The following is a 15,279-nucleotide window of genomic DNA, read 5'->3' as shown; positions in this document are numbered from 1 at the left end:
AATGCTCAAAAGTCTCTTTTTGAAGTTGAGAAGTTATGAGACAAATATTGTACCTCTAACGTATTGTCTCTCCTTTGCAGCTTTTCGGATGATCCCTTATCCCTTGGAAAAGGGGCATCTATTTTATCCTTACCCCATCTGTACAGAAACAGCAGATCGTGAGCTGCTTCCATGTGAGTCTCCCCTCCATATTCCTCTCTTTGGCTGGTGAGGGTGGTGTGCCAAAGACTGGGATGGGAAGAGGTGGAAATGATAAATGTTTATGATGTTCCTTGTCTTTTATTACTCTTCTCCCAAACCCCGTCCTCATGTGATAGCATAAGCATTAAAGTGAGTTATGTGTGTAGATTTGGCTTCCTGCTCCTCCACGTCTCTCCAGATTCATCAAAGGGAAAGACCCCCCCCCAGGACTGAAATGTAGATGAAGAGCCATCATGTACTGGTTGGTCTGAGCCCAGAGACCCCTAGTTTGGGGCAGATGCCCCTTGCTGGGCTCGGCCTGGGCTCTCCCTCTGGTCAGAGGCAGTCTGCACAGACCGGAGTCTGGAGGGGAAGCACCGGCTTCAGAGGGAGCTGCAGATGAGCCACGGGTGGGAGGGCGGCACCGGGACGCTGGCATTGTGGCCAGAGGCGGAGTCGTGGGCAGGGTGGGCCTGCCCTCTGCGGTGATGCGGTGCTCTTGGCCAGCGGGATTTCCCGTGAGCGTCTCACGGATGGCACGCAGTGAGCTGGTGTAACGTGTGCAGGGCACACGTGCGGCCTCAACACTGTCTACAGCAGGCGGCGGGCAAACCCTGCCCTCGAGGGCCTTACAAGCTAGCAGTCGGAGGGCCCATACCGCACGTGGAAAGTATGATTTGGTTTACTGTAATGCAACATTGTTTTGAAAATTCCGGCTAAATAGTTATTATCAAATTATACTGTGTATGAAGAGCGTGTCCAGGCTGTTCATGAGGCCCTGACTTAGGACGTACTTCCCTCCCTCAGATAATACGCTCCAAATCTTGGCTGCTCTCTCTTCCCCGTCCTCTCTTCTGCCACACCCACCCTGCACCAGCCCCAGCTACGTCACATCTCATAGCTGGAACATATTTAAATGCTTTGCCAGGAGGGCCAGGATAACTGTGGAGCCCTGGGTGCTGGCAGATTGTCTAATGCCCACGTTTTTGAGCTGGTTGTAAATCTCCAACGTAGTGGGTGCAAAACAAGGCTGCCGTCTCAGGTTGAAAGAGCAGGAGGCAGCTCTCTCATTTCTTTGCAGGACAGACCCACTGGGAGACGTGTTACCTCGGGAGCTGGGAGACCTCAGCGGGGTGTGGTTCCTCACCATCTGAGTTTATTGTGGAAAAGGGTCGGGTGCCTCACTCTGCATTAGATTTGATTTCAGAAATCCCTGTGGTGGGCCCATACTTTACCTTTTGACTCCCCCTTCAGGGAGATCCTTGTTAACATTTACAGTTTCTGGTAAGAAAGGCAGTTTTCTGAAAAGTACACTCTTTTAAAATGTTTTAATTGAGTCCAATCATGTTTCCATGGGGTTAGATCCACTATTAGAACAAGATTACAGTTCTTAAAAGAAACTGTCTAGGAATAATCTTTACAGTCCTGGAATAGAAAATTATGGCTCACGTTTATTTAATTGAATGCAGTGGTTCAAGTCTGCTCTCCCCTCAAAATCGTTGGGTGCTGAGGGTGAGGATGGGATGCGGGTGGGTGGTTTTACACGTTACCTGCGTGCTGCATGTGAGTGGTGTAGTGTCCACGGTGGTCCTGAGCACACGTCCACCCGGGAAGGATCCTAGCAGGTTGACATCCCTGGATTCAGGTGCATGTGCTCGTTTGTGCTTTGTCCCTCCTTGGCCCTCTACACCCTCAGTTTCAGCAGAGTGGATTACTGCTTAGAGCTGGAAGGTCGAGGAAAGGCTTGAGACCTTGGATTTCCTGAGGAAGATGGAGCCCCTCGAATGTTTTGGTTTGAGTGGCAGTATTGCTCACACGCAGCCTCACGGCTCCCCGCCACTGGGCCAGCCTTAGTTGCTTTTCTCCCTGTGCGGGCCACTCGAAATTTAAAAGTTATGAAAGGCCCTAAAATCTCCCATTATTGATAGATGGATGGTCCTCGCTGAATGTCTCTCTATCAGGGTGGCACCCTCCACTGACATAGTTAGATTGTACCAGGAAAAAATACAAGATACACTAATATCACCCTATCACAGTGATTTAAAAATTACAGGAAAGTGAAAACCTAGAGAGAGGATTTTTTTTTTCAGTATACTTGACTTTGGATTTTCCAGGTTTTGTTCAATGAACATGTGTTTTATAATTTGAATAAAGTTTTGTTTTATTTGTGTTTGCTTTTGCGAAAGAAATACTGTATATTAGGCATAGGTGGTGTTACTGTCCCTGCCCATGAGTGTGTGACATCCCCAAATTAACCCTATCATGCCCTAGATAGAGTTCTGAAGGTTGAACATGGACTTGGGAGAAGCAGATAGGCCACCAAAGGCTGGCTGAAATGTTGGCTCTTGTTCGTTCCAGGGCCCTACCTTCTTCATTTCCAGCAGGCTTCAGCCAAAGCCCTGAAGAGTCAGTCCCACCTATAGAAATTCCCTGAGAATGCATTTTACTGCAGCCCTAACACTTCCCTTTTGATCTTCTCCACAGCTTTCCATGAAGTCTCAGTTTACCCAAAAAAGGAGCTTCCCTTCTTTATTCTCTTTACTGCTGGATTGTGTTCCTTCACAGCCATGCTGGCCCTCCTGACACATCAGTTCCCGGAACTCATGGGGGTCTTTGCAAAAGCTGTGAGTATTTGCCGAGGGGGAGGCCGCAGGCAAGGGGCAGGGAAAGTCAAGAGAAGCGGCATAAGAGAAACAGCGGAGTGTTGTGTAGAAGTGGATGTGCTTGTATTGATCCTTTGCATACTGTTTAATTTTCATTATCATCAGTGAGATCAAGGGTTGAGGGTCAGCATGAGAAAGTGTAGCTTGTTTGTTACTGCATGCCTTGCCTATTTCACAGACACAAAAATTCTCAGCAGTTCCCCTAAAAAAATGCATGAGGTCTAAAAGAATTAAAGAATTAAGGGAATCCTAGCAAATGAAAAATACTTGGGAGATTATTCAGTTTTGTATAAATTGAATGATGTCATTTCTAATCTTTAGATACTGTAGGTCTTTCCTTCAAGAAGGATAGAATTTACATTTTCAAAGATGATTTAAATTTTAAAAGTTTTAATGTCTACAAATTAAATGGCTTGTTTGGGAAATGAACTGAGAGGGTGTGAAGGGTGTGTAGTATTAACAAGTATACAGATACGATATTTAGAAGTATGGAAATCCATTAAGGGTCTTTAAAGAGGGTTATGGAGAAGAGCTTTAATAAGAAAAGCCATCTGCATTGACAACCAAGAACCATTGTTTCCTTGATGAAAACTGACCATTTCAGCCAGCACATGCAGTGAGGATAAGTTTACTGATTTTGCCACAAAGGAGTTTCACACAGAAGGAATAAGGAAAAGAATATCAATTGTTTCCCTGGAACTCCAGTCTGATTTCAAGGCGAGTGGAGTCAGAAAGGATGATTTCTAACTTGGCTGGGTTGATTTAATCCCTTTCCAGATGATTGACATTTTCTGCTCGACAGAGTTCAGGGACTGGAATTGCAAGAGTATTTTCATGCGTGTTGAAGATGAACTGGAAATCCCACCGGCACCTCAATCTCATCATTTTCAAAACTGAACTCATCACCCTTCTTCCCCCACCACCAAAACTGCTCCTCCTCCTGTATTCCTGATCTCCGCCAGTGGCACTGACATCCACCCAGTTGCTCAAGCCAGAAACTCGGCAGCCCTCCCAAACTCTTCCCTCTCTCACTCCTTGTATCCTGTCTGTCTTGGCTTTCACAGTCTGTCGGCTCTAACCTCCTGAGCCACTAGGCATTCGGTAAATGTAATTCACCTCTTCTTCCCTTCCTTCTTCTCCCATGGCTGTCTCTTAGTTTGGATCTTTGTGGTTTCTTGCCTGGACACCTGCAGGAGTCTTAACTGGTCTCCTTGCTTCCAGTCTTATCCTCTGCCAGTATTTCTTTCATACTGACACAAGAATGATCTTTCTAAATTGCAAGTCTGAGCATGTCACTTCCCTGCTTGAATTTCTCCAGTAGTTTCCCACCAGCATCAGGATAAAGTCCCAGATCTTTAGCATGGCATACAAGGTCCTTTATGATCTGGCTCTTGCTTGCCTCTTCAGCCTCATCTCTCTCCCAACTCTTGCACAGACACTGCTCTTGGGCCACAGTGAATTACTCACCATTCCCAGATGCTTTTGTGTGCCTCGGTGCCTTTGCACGTACTGTTTGCTCTGCATGGAATGCCCTTCCCCATTACCATCAGCACTTGTCCAGTCTACTAACGCCTCTTCATTCTCTTATACTCAGCTTCCTTTCTAAGTTTCTCCTAAGCTGAGTTAGATGTTTCTCCTCTCAGCTCCCACAGTATTCTATGAATACCTATATTACGTTTATTGTACTGTATTATAATTGTTAAAAACTTGTCTGACCCCCTTGTAGAATGTGAGCTCTTTGCGAGCAGGACTGTGTCTTCCTCATCTCTGTATCCCCAAAGCTTTGCACAGTGCGTTGCACATAGTAGGTTTTCAATAAATGATTATTAAATAAATAAATGGTAGTGGTTTCTGCAGAAAGAATCACTGTAAAAAATTAGATACAGCTTAGCATTTCTTCTCTTCTTTTATAATTATGATCACAGACAGAGTTGAAAGGGACCTTAAATTGCCTTCAGCAGTAACTTGATGAAGGTCATTTAGACTCATCTGGAATACTTTTAGCGATGGAGTGTTCACCTGTTTAACATGGAAGCCCATTTCAGTACTGGATCACTCAGAACTCTTCTTGATACTGATAAAATCTGCCTTCCTTTAATTTCCACTTATTTCCTATTCTACTCTCCAAAACTATAGTGAACAACTCTACTTCCTCTTGCAATTTCTTGAGGCAACTAATATATTCATGGCCACCTCTCACCTCTAACTTACTACCTTCTCTTTTCTTCAGGCAGAATGTCTTCAATTTCCTTAAGTCTTCTGTACATGATATGATTCCTGAGCCCAGTATTACCCAATCTGCCTCCTTGGATGCTCGCTAGTTTATGGGCCTATGCTATTCATTATTTGCTTCTATTCCCAAGCCAACCTCTGAGTTAAAGCAGTTACCAAAAGTCCGAGTAGATTAGAGTGTCATGTAGTAAAATTTAAAATAAGAATACATTTACAACATTAGACAATGTCATTCTTCATTGAACTAACAAGCAGCTCTTGGTGGGAATTTAGGATCAGGACAGTGATTCTCAGCCCCTAGTGTGCACGAAATTCACCTGCCCTACCACCGGAAGTTCAGAGCCTTGAGTGTTAGCACCCGGGAATCTGCGTTTTTAAACAAGCCCCGCCCCCCACCGATTCTAAGGATGGGGGTTGAAGACCATTTCCTTCAAAGAACACCGGTCTCAAAAAAGCCAGCCTTTGAGCAGCCGTTGGCAGGTGCCTGGTGCGACATCAGAGCTGTTGAGGTGACAGGTTTCTAGGAACCAGCAGTTTCACCCCGGCTGCTCCTTGAAATCATCTAGGGAGCTTAAAAATGACAGGTGCCTGATCTCCCAATCCTGGGGACTCTGACTTAGTTGGTCTGGGATGCAGCCTGGGCATCTGAGTTTTCAGATGCCCCCCTAGTGATTTGGGTGTGCAGCCAGGGCTGAGAGCCCCTGTACTGAATAAAGTAACTGCCTGAAACTGCGTCACCCGGGGAGAGGGCTGGGAGGAATGGAGGGTAGTACATAGAATACGACTGGGTGTTCTCTGGGTAAGGCTGTGTGGCCTCCAGAATATCACAGAGATGTGCTCGTTATGGATATTAGACCAAGGGCCACTCTCCTCATTTAATGTTTCCAAAGCTTTGCTTTTGAGTCAAGGACCAAATGATTAAATAAAATATAAATTTGCCTTTATGGTCCTCATATTTTATACTCTACCAAGGTGTGGTAGTTTGGTCAGCTACTCATAGTTTTCAAAAGTAGTTTAGATAAATTTGCTTTTAAACCTCTGTCTGGAGGATCACATTCATCTTGCCCTTCATTAAGGTTTAGCAGTACTAAAACGTCTGGAGAGATTTCATGGGGAAGGAAGATGGATGGCCTGAAGGAGACAAGCCCCATCTCCCTCCTCCATCCCCCCCCAACTGCTCCGGAGTCTTCTCTACATTTTCACTCTTGTCACTTCATCAGGCCCCTCGTGAAGCCCCCCACAGGTTATCACAGCCGCCCTATAGGCTGCCTGCAACCATTTGCAGCTTGTGAAAATGATTTTCTCAGACCTCGCCTGAGATAATGTCCCTGGGATAATGACTCAGTAGATGGAGAGAGATTGCACTGCCACCCGCCAGGCTGCGTGCAGCTTGGGAACTCTCCAGTGTGTTTACATGTTGATGTGCAGCCAGTAAGGAAGCCCGCAGCCAAGTGTGAGCCACTGGAAAATAGTAAAATGAGAGGCTTCAACTCTCTCCGCCTAATCTAATCTACCTCAATGACTTAGGACTAACTCTTCCTAGAATGTTTGGTTACCAAGATAAGGTTGCTCATATAAATAAGTGATCATTCCAAACCCAGCCCCTCACAGAATGTGGGAAGGTCAGCATTCTGACCTCTTCTGTTTGAAGGGCCCTGTCTTTCCTCCTCTGGTCTCTCTCCTTCCCTGAGATCCAGCCCCCTGACTTCTGACTCTTGTCTTCAACTTATAGACCCTGACCTCTTTGAAGTCTGATATTGATTACAGTGAAATGTCAATTGTCTGATTGCAGTAGGGCACCTGGAACTTATTCAGATAAGCAGAGGCGTTTCAAATGTTAACGAAGCACGTTGCGAGCCATGACCTTCTTCTAAATAATGGTGTTTCGGGAAAAGGAGGATCAGGCCATTGAAGTGTCGCTCTCTCTTTTTTATTAGTTCAGTTGCTTTTTCTCACCATAAGACACTGATTGAATTATGGTGCATTTTGGACCGTGTATGTCTGCCCCCAGGACAGAAGTTTTGGACATTGAGATAGATGAGCTTTTCCAGGGTTGCCTGGTGTTGCTCATTCAGACTTAACTTTTCAGGCAATAAAATTTCCCAGGTCCCTAAGTGAAACTGTTGTTTCTCTATGTGCATTGGTTGAGTCTTTGGCCAAAAAGTGTTGACTGATTTTCAAACGTGCAAAGAAGTACCAGTGAGCATCCTAAGTAAGCAAAGCATGTTCCACCAAACTTTTTTTGTTTAATACCTCCTGATGAAAGCCACTGACCTTTGTCTGGTTACTAAATGAAAAGGCTTAACGGTTTCAGGCACCCCATTACATTGCTGCTTCTTCCTTGTGGGTGAGCGATGGGGAGGGGGACTCGGAGAGGGCTGCTAAGGAGGAAGGTAACCTAGTAACAAAGGGTGCACATCGCAACTGGGGTGCTGCGAGAGAATTAGGCTCTCTAGGAAAGGGTTCAAGGCATTCTTTTCTCGATTGTCCCAAGGATAGAACATTCTAGATATGAGGGAGAGCAGTAAATGATCACATACATGGGAGGTATTAGGATTTAATTCTCTTGTGGAACCTGGTCGAGAAGCACAGGTGTGTCCAGGGGGGCAGGGCTCACTGCATCTTGCTGCGCAGGGTGGAAAGAGGGGCATTTACAGACCACAAACTGGGCGAGGCCTGCCACTTACTTTCCAGAGGACTCCCTTTTATGCTTTTTATCCAAGTCAGGTCAGTGACCAAAACTAAGCAAACAGACAGGCCTTTATTTTGAACCAGGTTTGTAACAACATCTCCATTCATTCTGCTACCTAAGCTGAGGTTCCCTGGTGTCCCCCTGTTTAGTGTATGAAGTCGCCCAGGGCGTAGACTTCGAGCGATTCCTATCATCTAACCACACTGGCTCACGCTAATGCATCAGTTGTCCCCACCTCAGTCACAACTTTGGTGGTTATAAATCTGTTTTGGATTAGGTTTGCAGGATATGATAACTTCACCAGCAAAATCACCTTGTTCACTGGGCCTCATCTTCCAGCCACTGTCAGGATGTCAGGATCCTTGGTTCATCCAGACTACTTTTTATGGAGCTGAGTATTATAGGCAAATGCTGTGTGTTAGGGAGCCTTGACAATCTCTGATTACAAACAAATGAATAAATGTTATGTATAAATATTTTTAATTCTACAGTGTTATCATGTCGGTCTGATACAATCAGTAGACTTGTTCCGTGTCATCCTCTTAGAACTAGGATTTTACAAACTCTTGCAGAGGCAGCTCGGGCAGTAATTACTCATTCCTGGGCCTAGTATCTCCCACAATGCCTTCCAGCTGCATCCAGCTCTAGACTGAAAAGGACAGGCCGTTCATTAAGTAGGGTGAGCATCCCATGTGGTACTGTGCACCCAACAAAGGATGATTTCAGAAGGTTGCCAGGCGTTGCCCTACGTCTAACACCCACTTGCGGGAAGAGCCATCCTACCTTCACTCAAGTACTAACGTGGCTGCCTTTTTCTTAACTGCAAGTTCCTTAACAGCCTGGCACTCAAGGCCCTCCCCAGAGTTATTCTACTTGCTTTTGAACTCTACCTCCATCTCTTCTAGTCATACCAGCTGCTTTCCCCTTTCTGTTCCAGCTGTTTATTGAGCCTGGAAGGCCCATCTGCTCACATTTCTTTCCTTACCATTCTTACCCCATCTCTGTCTTTTCATACCCCAGCCATCCACTGGGGACTATTTCAGTCACCTCATTTTCAGTTTTTCCTGTTCCTTTCGACAAAATGGATTCTCTCCCTTGCCCGAACCTTCCTGGTGCTTTGTTTGTGCGTCTATCTTCTACTCTATCGTGGTCTACCTGGCATTGTTACTTTGCTGGGTACAGGTCTTAGTGGCTCCCTTCCCCCACCGCCTAGGCTTTGAGCTTCCTGACAGTGGGACTTTTGTCCTAGACGCTTTTATATCTCACCCAGTACCTAAGTGCCTTACTGAGTAAATATATTCAATTGATGTAAAAGATGCAGTACAGAGAAGGGTTCCGAACCTTATACTCTCTCGAGTTTTCGTTACACAAATCTCGCACTTGATGGTCCTGCCATAATGTGGTACAGGCCTTCCCAGTTTGCATTCTACTGGTTCTTTAAAAAAAAAAAAAGAAGAAGAAGAAGGAAAGATTCTCAGGTCAAGTAAATTTGGGAAACTTGCCTACCACACCCCTTCTTGAGGACCCACAATCCATAGAACATATGACAGTAGAGGAGACTGTCTTAACTTCACTACGTGCGGGTCTACTAACTTGTCTGGCCTCAGACCATGTTCCCCCTCTGCGTATGTACTCACGTCCTACAGCACGCTTCTGTGGGAAATTCTTGGTGGTGTAGACTGTGCTGTGCTATGGGCAAGGGATTGGGACAAAGGACTCCACAGTACAAGAACCAGACATTGAACCCTAGTGAGACAATACCTTGGTTCTGAACAGAGAGCAAGGAAACCCATCCAAACACCCCTCTTGTGCCTGGTTGGGTTAGGGCACCTCTTCTGCCAGATGCTGGATGGCTTGTGGAGGGAGGCTGATCCTTCACGAGAACATAATCAGAACAGATTTGAAATTACATTAAATGAGTCTCAGGCAAGGCGCCTGACTTTCTTAAAAAGCACAGATAATAAGCATTATTCTCTACATGAAAAACAGAAAGGAATTCAGTAACCAAATGAAAGAGATCCCAAAGCTGTCCTCAGAGCAGCACCTTTTCCACAAGGACGTGTCGTCCATGGACTGGCCAGCTTGCTGCCCTCCCCAAGGCTCCCATGATGCTCACCACTAAGCAGGTAGTTGAGAAAAGAACATGGGCTGCAGGTGTTAGGGAGACAATAGGATCCCAAAGCAATTCACAACCATACAACACACTGGACTTTTTTTGTTGTTGTTGCCTTTTCCACTTAAAGTTCTATAACTAGGCAAGCAGGTGGAGAAGTTGTCACCATTTTTTTAACTCTTCTGCTCACTTGCCACCCATCTGTCAGTCCCTTTTGATGGCACTGGTCATCTCCATGGGCAGCCCTCAGATCCTGAAGGCTGGTTGGAAGGCCTCAGAACTGTGGGCAGCTGTCAGAGGAGTGAAGGGCCTGTCAGCCAGCACTTCTCCCCCTCATCCATCAGAGCCAGGGGGGCGGGTGCAGAAGCTGGAAAGTAGGTTTGTTCGTCAACCAATGTTTCCTACAAACATAAATATGAAATCGTAGCCTTTGGAAACTTTTTATAATGCAGAGACTTAAGATGCAAGCATGAGTTGGAGAGGTTCATTTTGTAGTCTTGAACAAGATTTCTCCTGACTTCTGTGCTTTTCTGGTTTGTTTGCAGTTCCTCAGCACTTTGTTTGCCCCCTTAAACTTTGTCATGGAGAAAGTGGAAAGCATCCTCCCATCCAGTCTATGGCACCAGCTGACTCGGATCTAGGGAAGCCCACCCGTTCTTCCACTCACCTCACCCAGCGGGCTGCCACCATCTCTTCGTGCCAACTCCTCGTGGACTGCAAGAAAGCATGACTTTGAAAAAGGGAAGCCGTTCCGAGATTTTAAAACCTTCATGGACTGTCTGTTCCATATTAAAAGCTGTTTTTGTTGTACAAAATTCATTGATGTTCGGTTCTATTATATTTTGCTTTCAGAAAAGAAAAAAGTCAAAAATAAACTTTTGTGTATTGCAGCAACCAGTTGTGTCTTCCAACCCTAAAATTGTTGGTGTCCAAATAAACCTACAGGTTACATTTAATTTACTAAGGCCCCGAATCTGCTCAGTGCCACACGGTGGTTTTCTATGCTAGTGGAACTCCTTTCACCAGGCCCTCGGCACCCCTACGGTTGGTGGCTTAGAAAACAGACTCTCTTTGGCTAAAAAGTGCCATCTTTCCAGCCCCAAACTGTATGTCCTCATAGGCTAAATGCACAAAAGAAATTTCCAGCATGAATGACAGGAAGCATGAATGAAACGAAATGTATGTGCCATCCCAGGTGGTTCCAATTCAGAGACTCTACTCATGGAATAGAACTCAGCACTGTGGTTCTAGGAATCATTTTACTTCTGCTTTCTGAAAACTTGTCGTGAGAAGAAAAGTTCTGATGAGAGCTACAGAGCCAATAGTCTATTGTAGGACCTGACCACTTTCAACATTGCCTTTTTTTAAATGTTTTCTCATAAGGGTCATTTTTTTTAATCATGTTTGCATTCTTGATGCTTGCATGTGAGCGTTCTTTGAGTGTTTTCATGATCTGAGCCAAAGTGGTCGTTTGTCTTCACCATCTTCGAAAGCCTTCTACATGAGTCACACCTGCCAAGCATCTCTTTTTTTTTTTTCTTTAACATCTTTATTGGAGTATAATTGCTTTACAATGGTGTGTTAGTTTCTGCTTTATAACAAAGTGAATCAGCTATACATATACATATAGCCCCATATCTCCTCTCTCCTGCGTCTCCCTCCCACCCTCCCTATCCCACCCCTCTAGGTGGTCACAAAGCACCAAGCTGATCGCCCTGTGCTATGTGGCTGCTTCCCACTAGCTATCTAATTTACATTTCGTAGTGCATATATGTCCATGCCACTCTCTCACTTCGTCCCAACTTACCCTTCCTCCCACCCTGTGGCCTCAAGTCCATTCTCTACATCTGCGTCTTTATTCCTGTCCTGTCCCTAGGTTCTTTCATAACCATTTTGTTTTGTTTTGTTTTGGTTTTAGATTCCATATATTATGTGTTAGCATACGGTATTTGTTTTTGTCTTTCTGACGTACTTCACTCTGTATGACAGACTGTAGGTCCATCCATCTCACTACAAATAACCCAATTTCATTTCTTTTTATGGTTGAGTAATATTCCACTGTATATATGTGCCACATCTTCTTTATCCATTCATCTGTCGATGGACACTTAGGTTGCTTCCATGTCCTGGCTATTGTAAATAGAGCTGCAATGAACATTGTGGTACATGACTCTTTTTGAATTATGGTTTTCTCAGGGTCTATGCCCAGTAATGGGATTCTTGGGTCGTATGGTAGTTCTATTTTTAGTTTTTTAAGGAACCTCCATACTGTTGTCCATAGTGGCTGTATCAATTTACATTCCCACCAACAGTGCAAGAGTGTTCCCTTTTCTCCACACCCTCTCCAGCATTTATTGTGAGTAGATTTTTTGATGATGGCCATTCTGACTGGTGTGAGGTGATACCTCATTGTAGTTTTGATTTGCATTTCTCTAATGATTAGTGATGTTGAGCATTCTTTCATGTGTTTGTTGGCAATCTGTATATCTTCTTTGGAGAAGTGTCTGTTTAGGTCTTCTGCCCATTTTTGGATTGGGTTGTTTGTTTTTTGATATTGAGCTGCATGAGCTGCTTGTAAATTTTGGAGATTAATTCTTTGTCAGTTGCTTCATTTGCAAATATTTTCTCCCATTCTGAGGGTTGTCTTTTGTCTAGTTATGGTTTCCTTTACTGTGCAAAAGCTTTTAAGTTTCATTAGGTCCCATTTGTTTATTTTTGTTTTTATTTCCATTTAGGAGGTGGGTCCAAAAGGATCTTGCTGTGATTTATGTCATAGAGTGTTCTGCCTATGTTTTCCTCTAAGAGTTTGATAGTGTCTGGCCTTACATTTAGGTCTTTAATCCATTTTGCGTTTATTTTTGTGTATGGTGTTAGGGAGTGTTCTAATTTCCTTCTTTTACATGTAGCTGTCCAGTTTTCCCAGCACCACTTATTGAAGAGGCTGTCTTTTCTCCATTGTATAATCTTGCCTCCTTTATAAAAAATAAGGTGACCATATGTGCGTGGGTTTATCTCTGGGCTTTCTATCCTGTTCCATTGATCTATATTTCTGTTTTTGTGCCAGTACCATGCTGTCTTGATTACTGTAGCTTTGTAGTATAGTCTGAAGTCCGGGAGCCTGATTCCTCCAGCTCTGTTTTTCTTTCTCAAGATTGCTTTGGCTATTCGGGGTCTTTTGTGTTTCCATACAAATTGTGAAATTTTTTGTTCTAATTCTGTGAAAAATGCCATTGGTAGTTTGATAAGGATTGCACTGAATCTGTAGATTGCTTTGTGTAGTAGAGTCATTTTCACAATGTTGATTCTTCCAATCCAAGAACATGGTATATCTCTCCATCTGTTTGTATCATCTTTAATTTTGTTCATCAGTGTCTTATAGTTTTCTGCATACAGGTCTTTTGTCTCCTTAGGTAGGTTTATTCCTAGGTATTTCATTCTTTATGTTGCAATGGTAAATGGGAGTGTTTCCTTAATTTCTCTTTCAGATTTTTCATCATTAGTGTAGAGGAATGCAAGAGATTTCTGTGCATTAATTTTGTATCCTGCTGCTTTACCAAATTCATTGATTAGCTCTAGTAGTTTTCTGGTAGCATCTTTAGGATTCTCTATGTATAGTATCATGTCATCTGCAAACAGTGACAGCTTCTTCTTTTCCGATTTGGATTCCTTTTATTTCTTTTTCTTCTCTAATTGCTGTGGCTAAAACTTCCAAAACTATGTTGAATAATAGTGGTGAAAGTGGGCAACCTTGTGTTGTTCCTGATCTTAATGGAAATGGTTTCAGTTTTTCACCATTGAGAACCATGTTGGCTGTGGGTTTGTCATATATGGCCTTTATTATGTTGAGGTAAGTTCCGTCTGTGCCTACTTTCTGGAAGGTTTTTAGCATAAATGGGTGTTGAATTTTGTCGAAAGCTTTTTCTGCATCTGTTGAGATGATCATATGGTTTTTATCCTTTTTGTTAATATGGTGTATCACATTGATTGATTTGCGTATATTGAAGAATCCTTGCATTCCTGGGATAAACCCCACTTGATCATGGTGCATGATCAAGCATCTCTTTTTACTTAAGCAAAAGCGAAAGATAAATCACCTTGACTCCTCTATCTGAAGTGAAAAGTACCTCTATTCAAAATCTCAATCTAGTGCTTTAAAAAAAAAGGACTGTCCTTTACATGGTTTATTTTCCCTTTTGTTTAGAATCCTGAATCTTTCCCCATGAGTGTTGCAATAGGCAGTGTTCGGGAAAGCACCACACCACGTCCCCTTCGCAGCTGGACTTCCTGCCACCTCCTGGTCTTCATCCAAGAGCAGAGTCAAGCAGGCAGGTAAGGTTTAGGTGCACAAGGGCTTTTCGTGCTTTGGGCAAACTTTTCTCTCTACCTCCCTCGTGCAAAGCCATGGGGGACATATGCAGTTGGCTGCTGCTCTTAGTAAACTATCTCAGAAGAGGTTGAACCCCTATATCCACATCTAGTGGTGCTGCTCTTGGGAGCAGGGGCTGTGTCTGCTTTGCTTGCCTCTTTACCTCTTCGTCCCCCAACACAACTCTTGACCTGGAGTGGATGCTCAAATGATCTGTTGAGCAAATCGATGCAGTATGTGATAGGTACAAATAAACTTTTATTCATGTTCAGAGTAGAGAGATTGGTTCCAGCAGAAAAGGACCAGGGAAGCCTTAGAATTGTAATTTGGAGATGGAAGAAAAAGTAGTAATTATTTAATACAATTATTTGATTTAACAGATGGGGAAACCAAAGTCAAAAAAGATTTTGACCTGAGTTTGGACTAGATTACGATAAGTCTTAAATGAAAGGTTCGAGAGCCCATAGGCAATGCTAAGTGGAATTGGCCCAGCATGAGTTGTTGTTGGAAACCCCACTTGCAGGAAATGCAGCAAAGAAATGTAACACAAGGATTTAAAAGCACCTTGTGAATTTAACAATGAGGACTAGAGCATTTCTGTGGAGAGGGGAGGCAGAAGTTAGGCTTTGATGGGTACAGGGAGTGAATGGGAGCCGCAAAGGTGGAGAAAAGGTGGTGACAGAATGAAGACACAAGGGGGGATAAGGGGCTGTTGGAGGGAATGAGTCCACGGTCCAGGAGAGGAGCTAATCATGTGAGCTAATCCCTTTCTTCCGCCTCTCCCTTCAGCTGCTGTGCTCAACTCTGAGAGCAACCATGACTCACTCTTGCCATTCCGACCTCCCTGGGCCGGGATGCCAGGGAGGGTGCTGTCTTCCCAGCACCTGCCTTGCTTTGCTGCCCCTGAGGACAAGCATTCAGGTCTTTTTAAGGGTTTTATGCAAATCTGTGGAGAGGCAGAACGAGAGCAACTAGTACATAAGAGCAATTTTTAAGGTGATCGATTTTACACAGTTCTTACATTTCTTGCCTG

General features: G+C 44.1%; 1 protein-coding gene across 5 annotated transcripts in view; it reads left to right on the top strand.

Moving 5' to 3' along the window:
- ST7 (suppression of tumorigenicity 7) overlaps positions 1–10,774 on the top strand; it is a 262,861-nt gene extending 252,087 nt beyond the window's left edge. For 2 of the 5 annotated variants that reach the window (XM_036863758.1, XM_036863755.1), the window contains 3 exons: positions 81–173; positions 2,665–2,804; positions 10,426–10,774. In XM_036863758.1, the coding sequence (XP_036719653.1) occupies positions 81–173; positions 2,665–2,804; positions 10,426–10,521 (329 nt within the window). In that variant the 3' untranslated portion in view covers positions 10,522–10,774. Of the gene's footprint in view, positions 1–80; positions 174–2,664; positions 2,805–3,620; positions 5,797–10,425 lie in introns of those variants that run through there. The other 3 variants (XM_036863757.1, XM_036863754.1, XM_036863759.1) reach the window with 2 other exon arrangements.
- The last annotated feature ends 4,505 nt before the right edge of the window (positions 10,775–15,279 follow it).

This window comes from Balaenoptera musculus, chromosome 9, assembly GCF_009873245.2.
Source record: "Balaenoptera musculus isolate JJ_BM4_2016_0621 chromosome 9, mBalMus1.pri.v3, whole genome shotgun sequence".
Classification (NCBI taxonomy): domain Eukaryota; kingdom Metazoa; phylum Chordata; class Mammalia; order Artiodactyla; family Balaenopteridae; genus Balaenoptera; species Balaenoptera musculus.
This window is presented reverse-complemented; position numbering and strand designations above follow the sequence as displayed.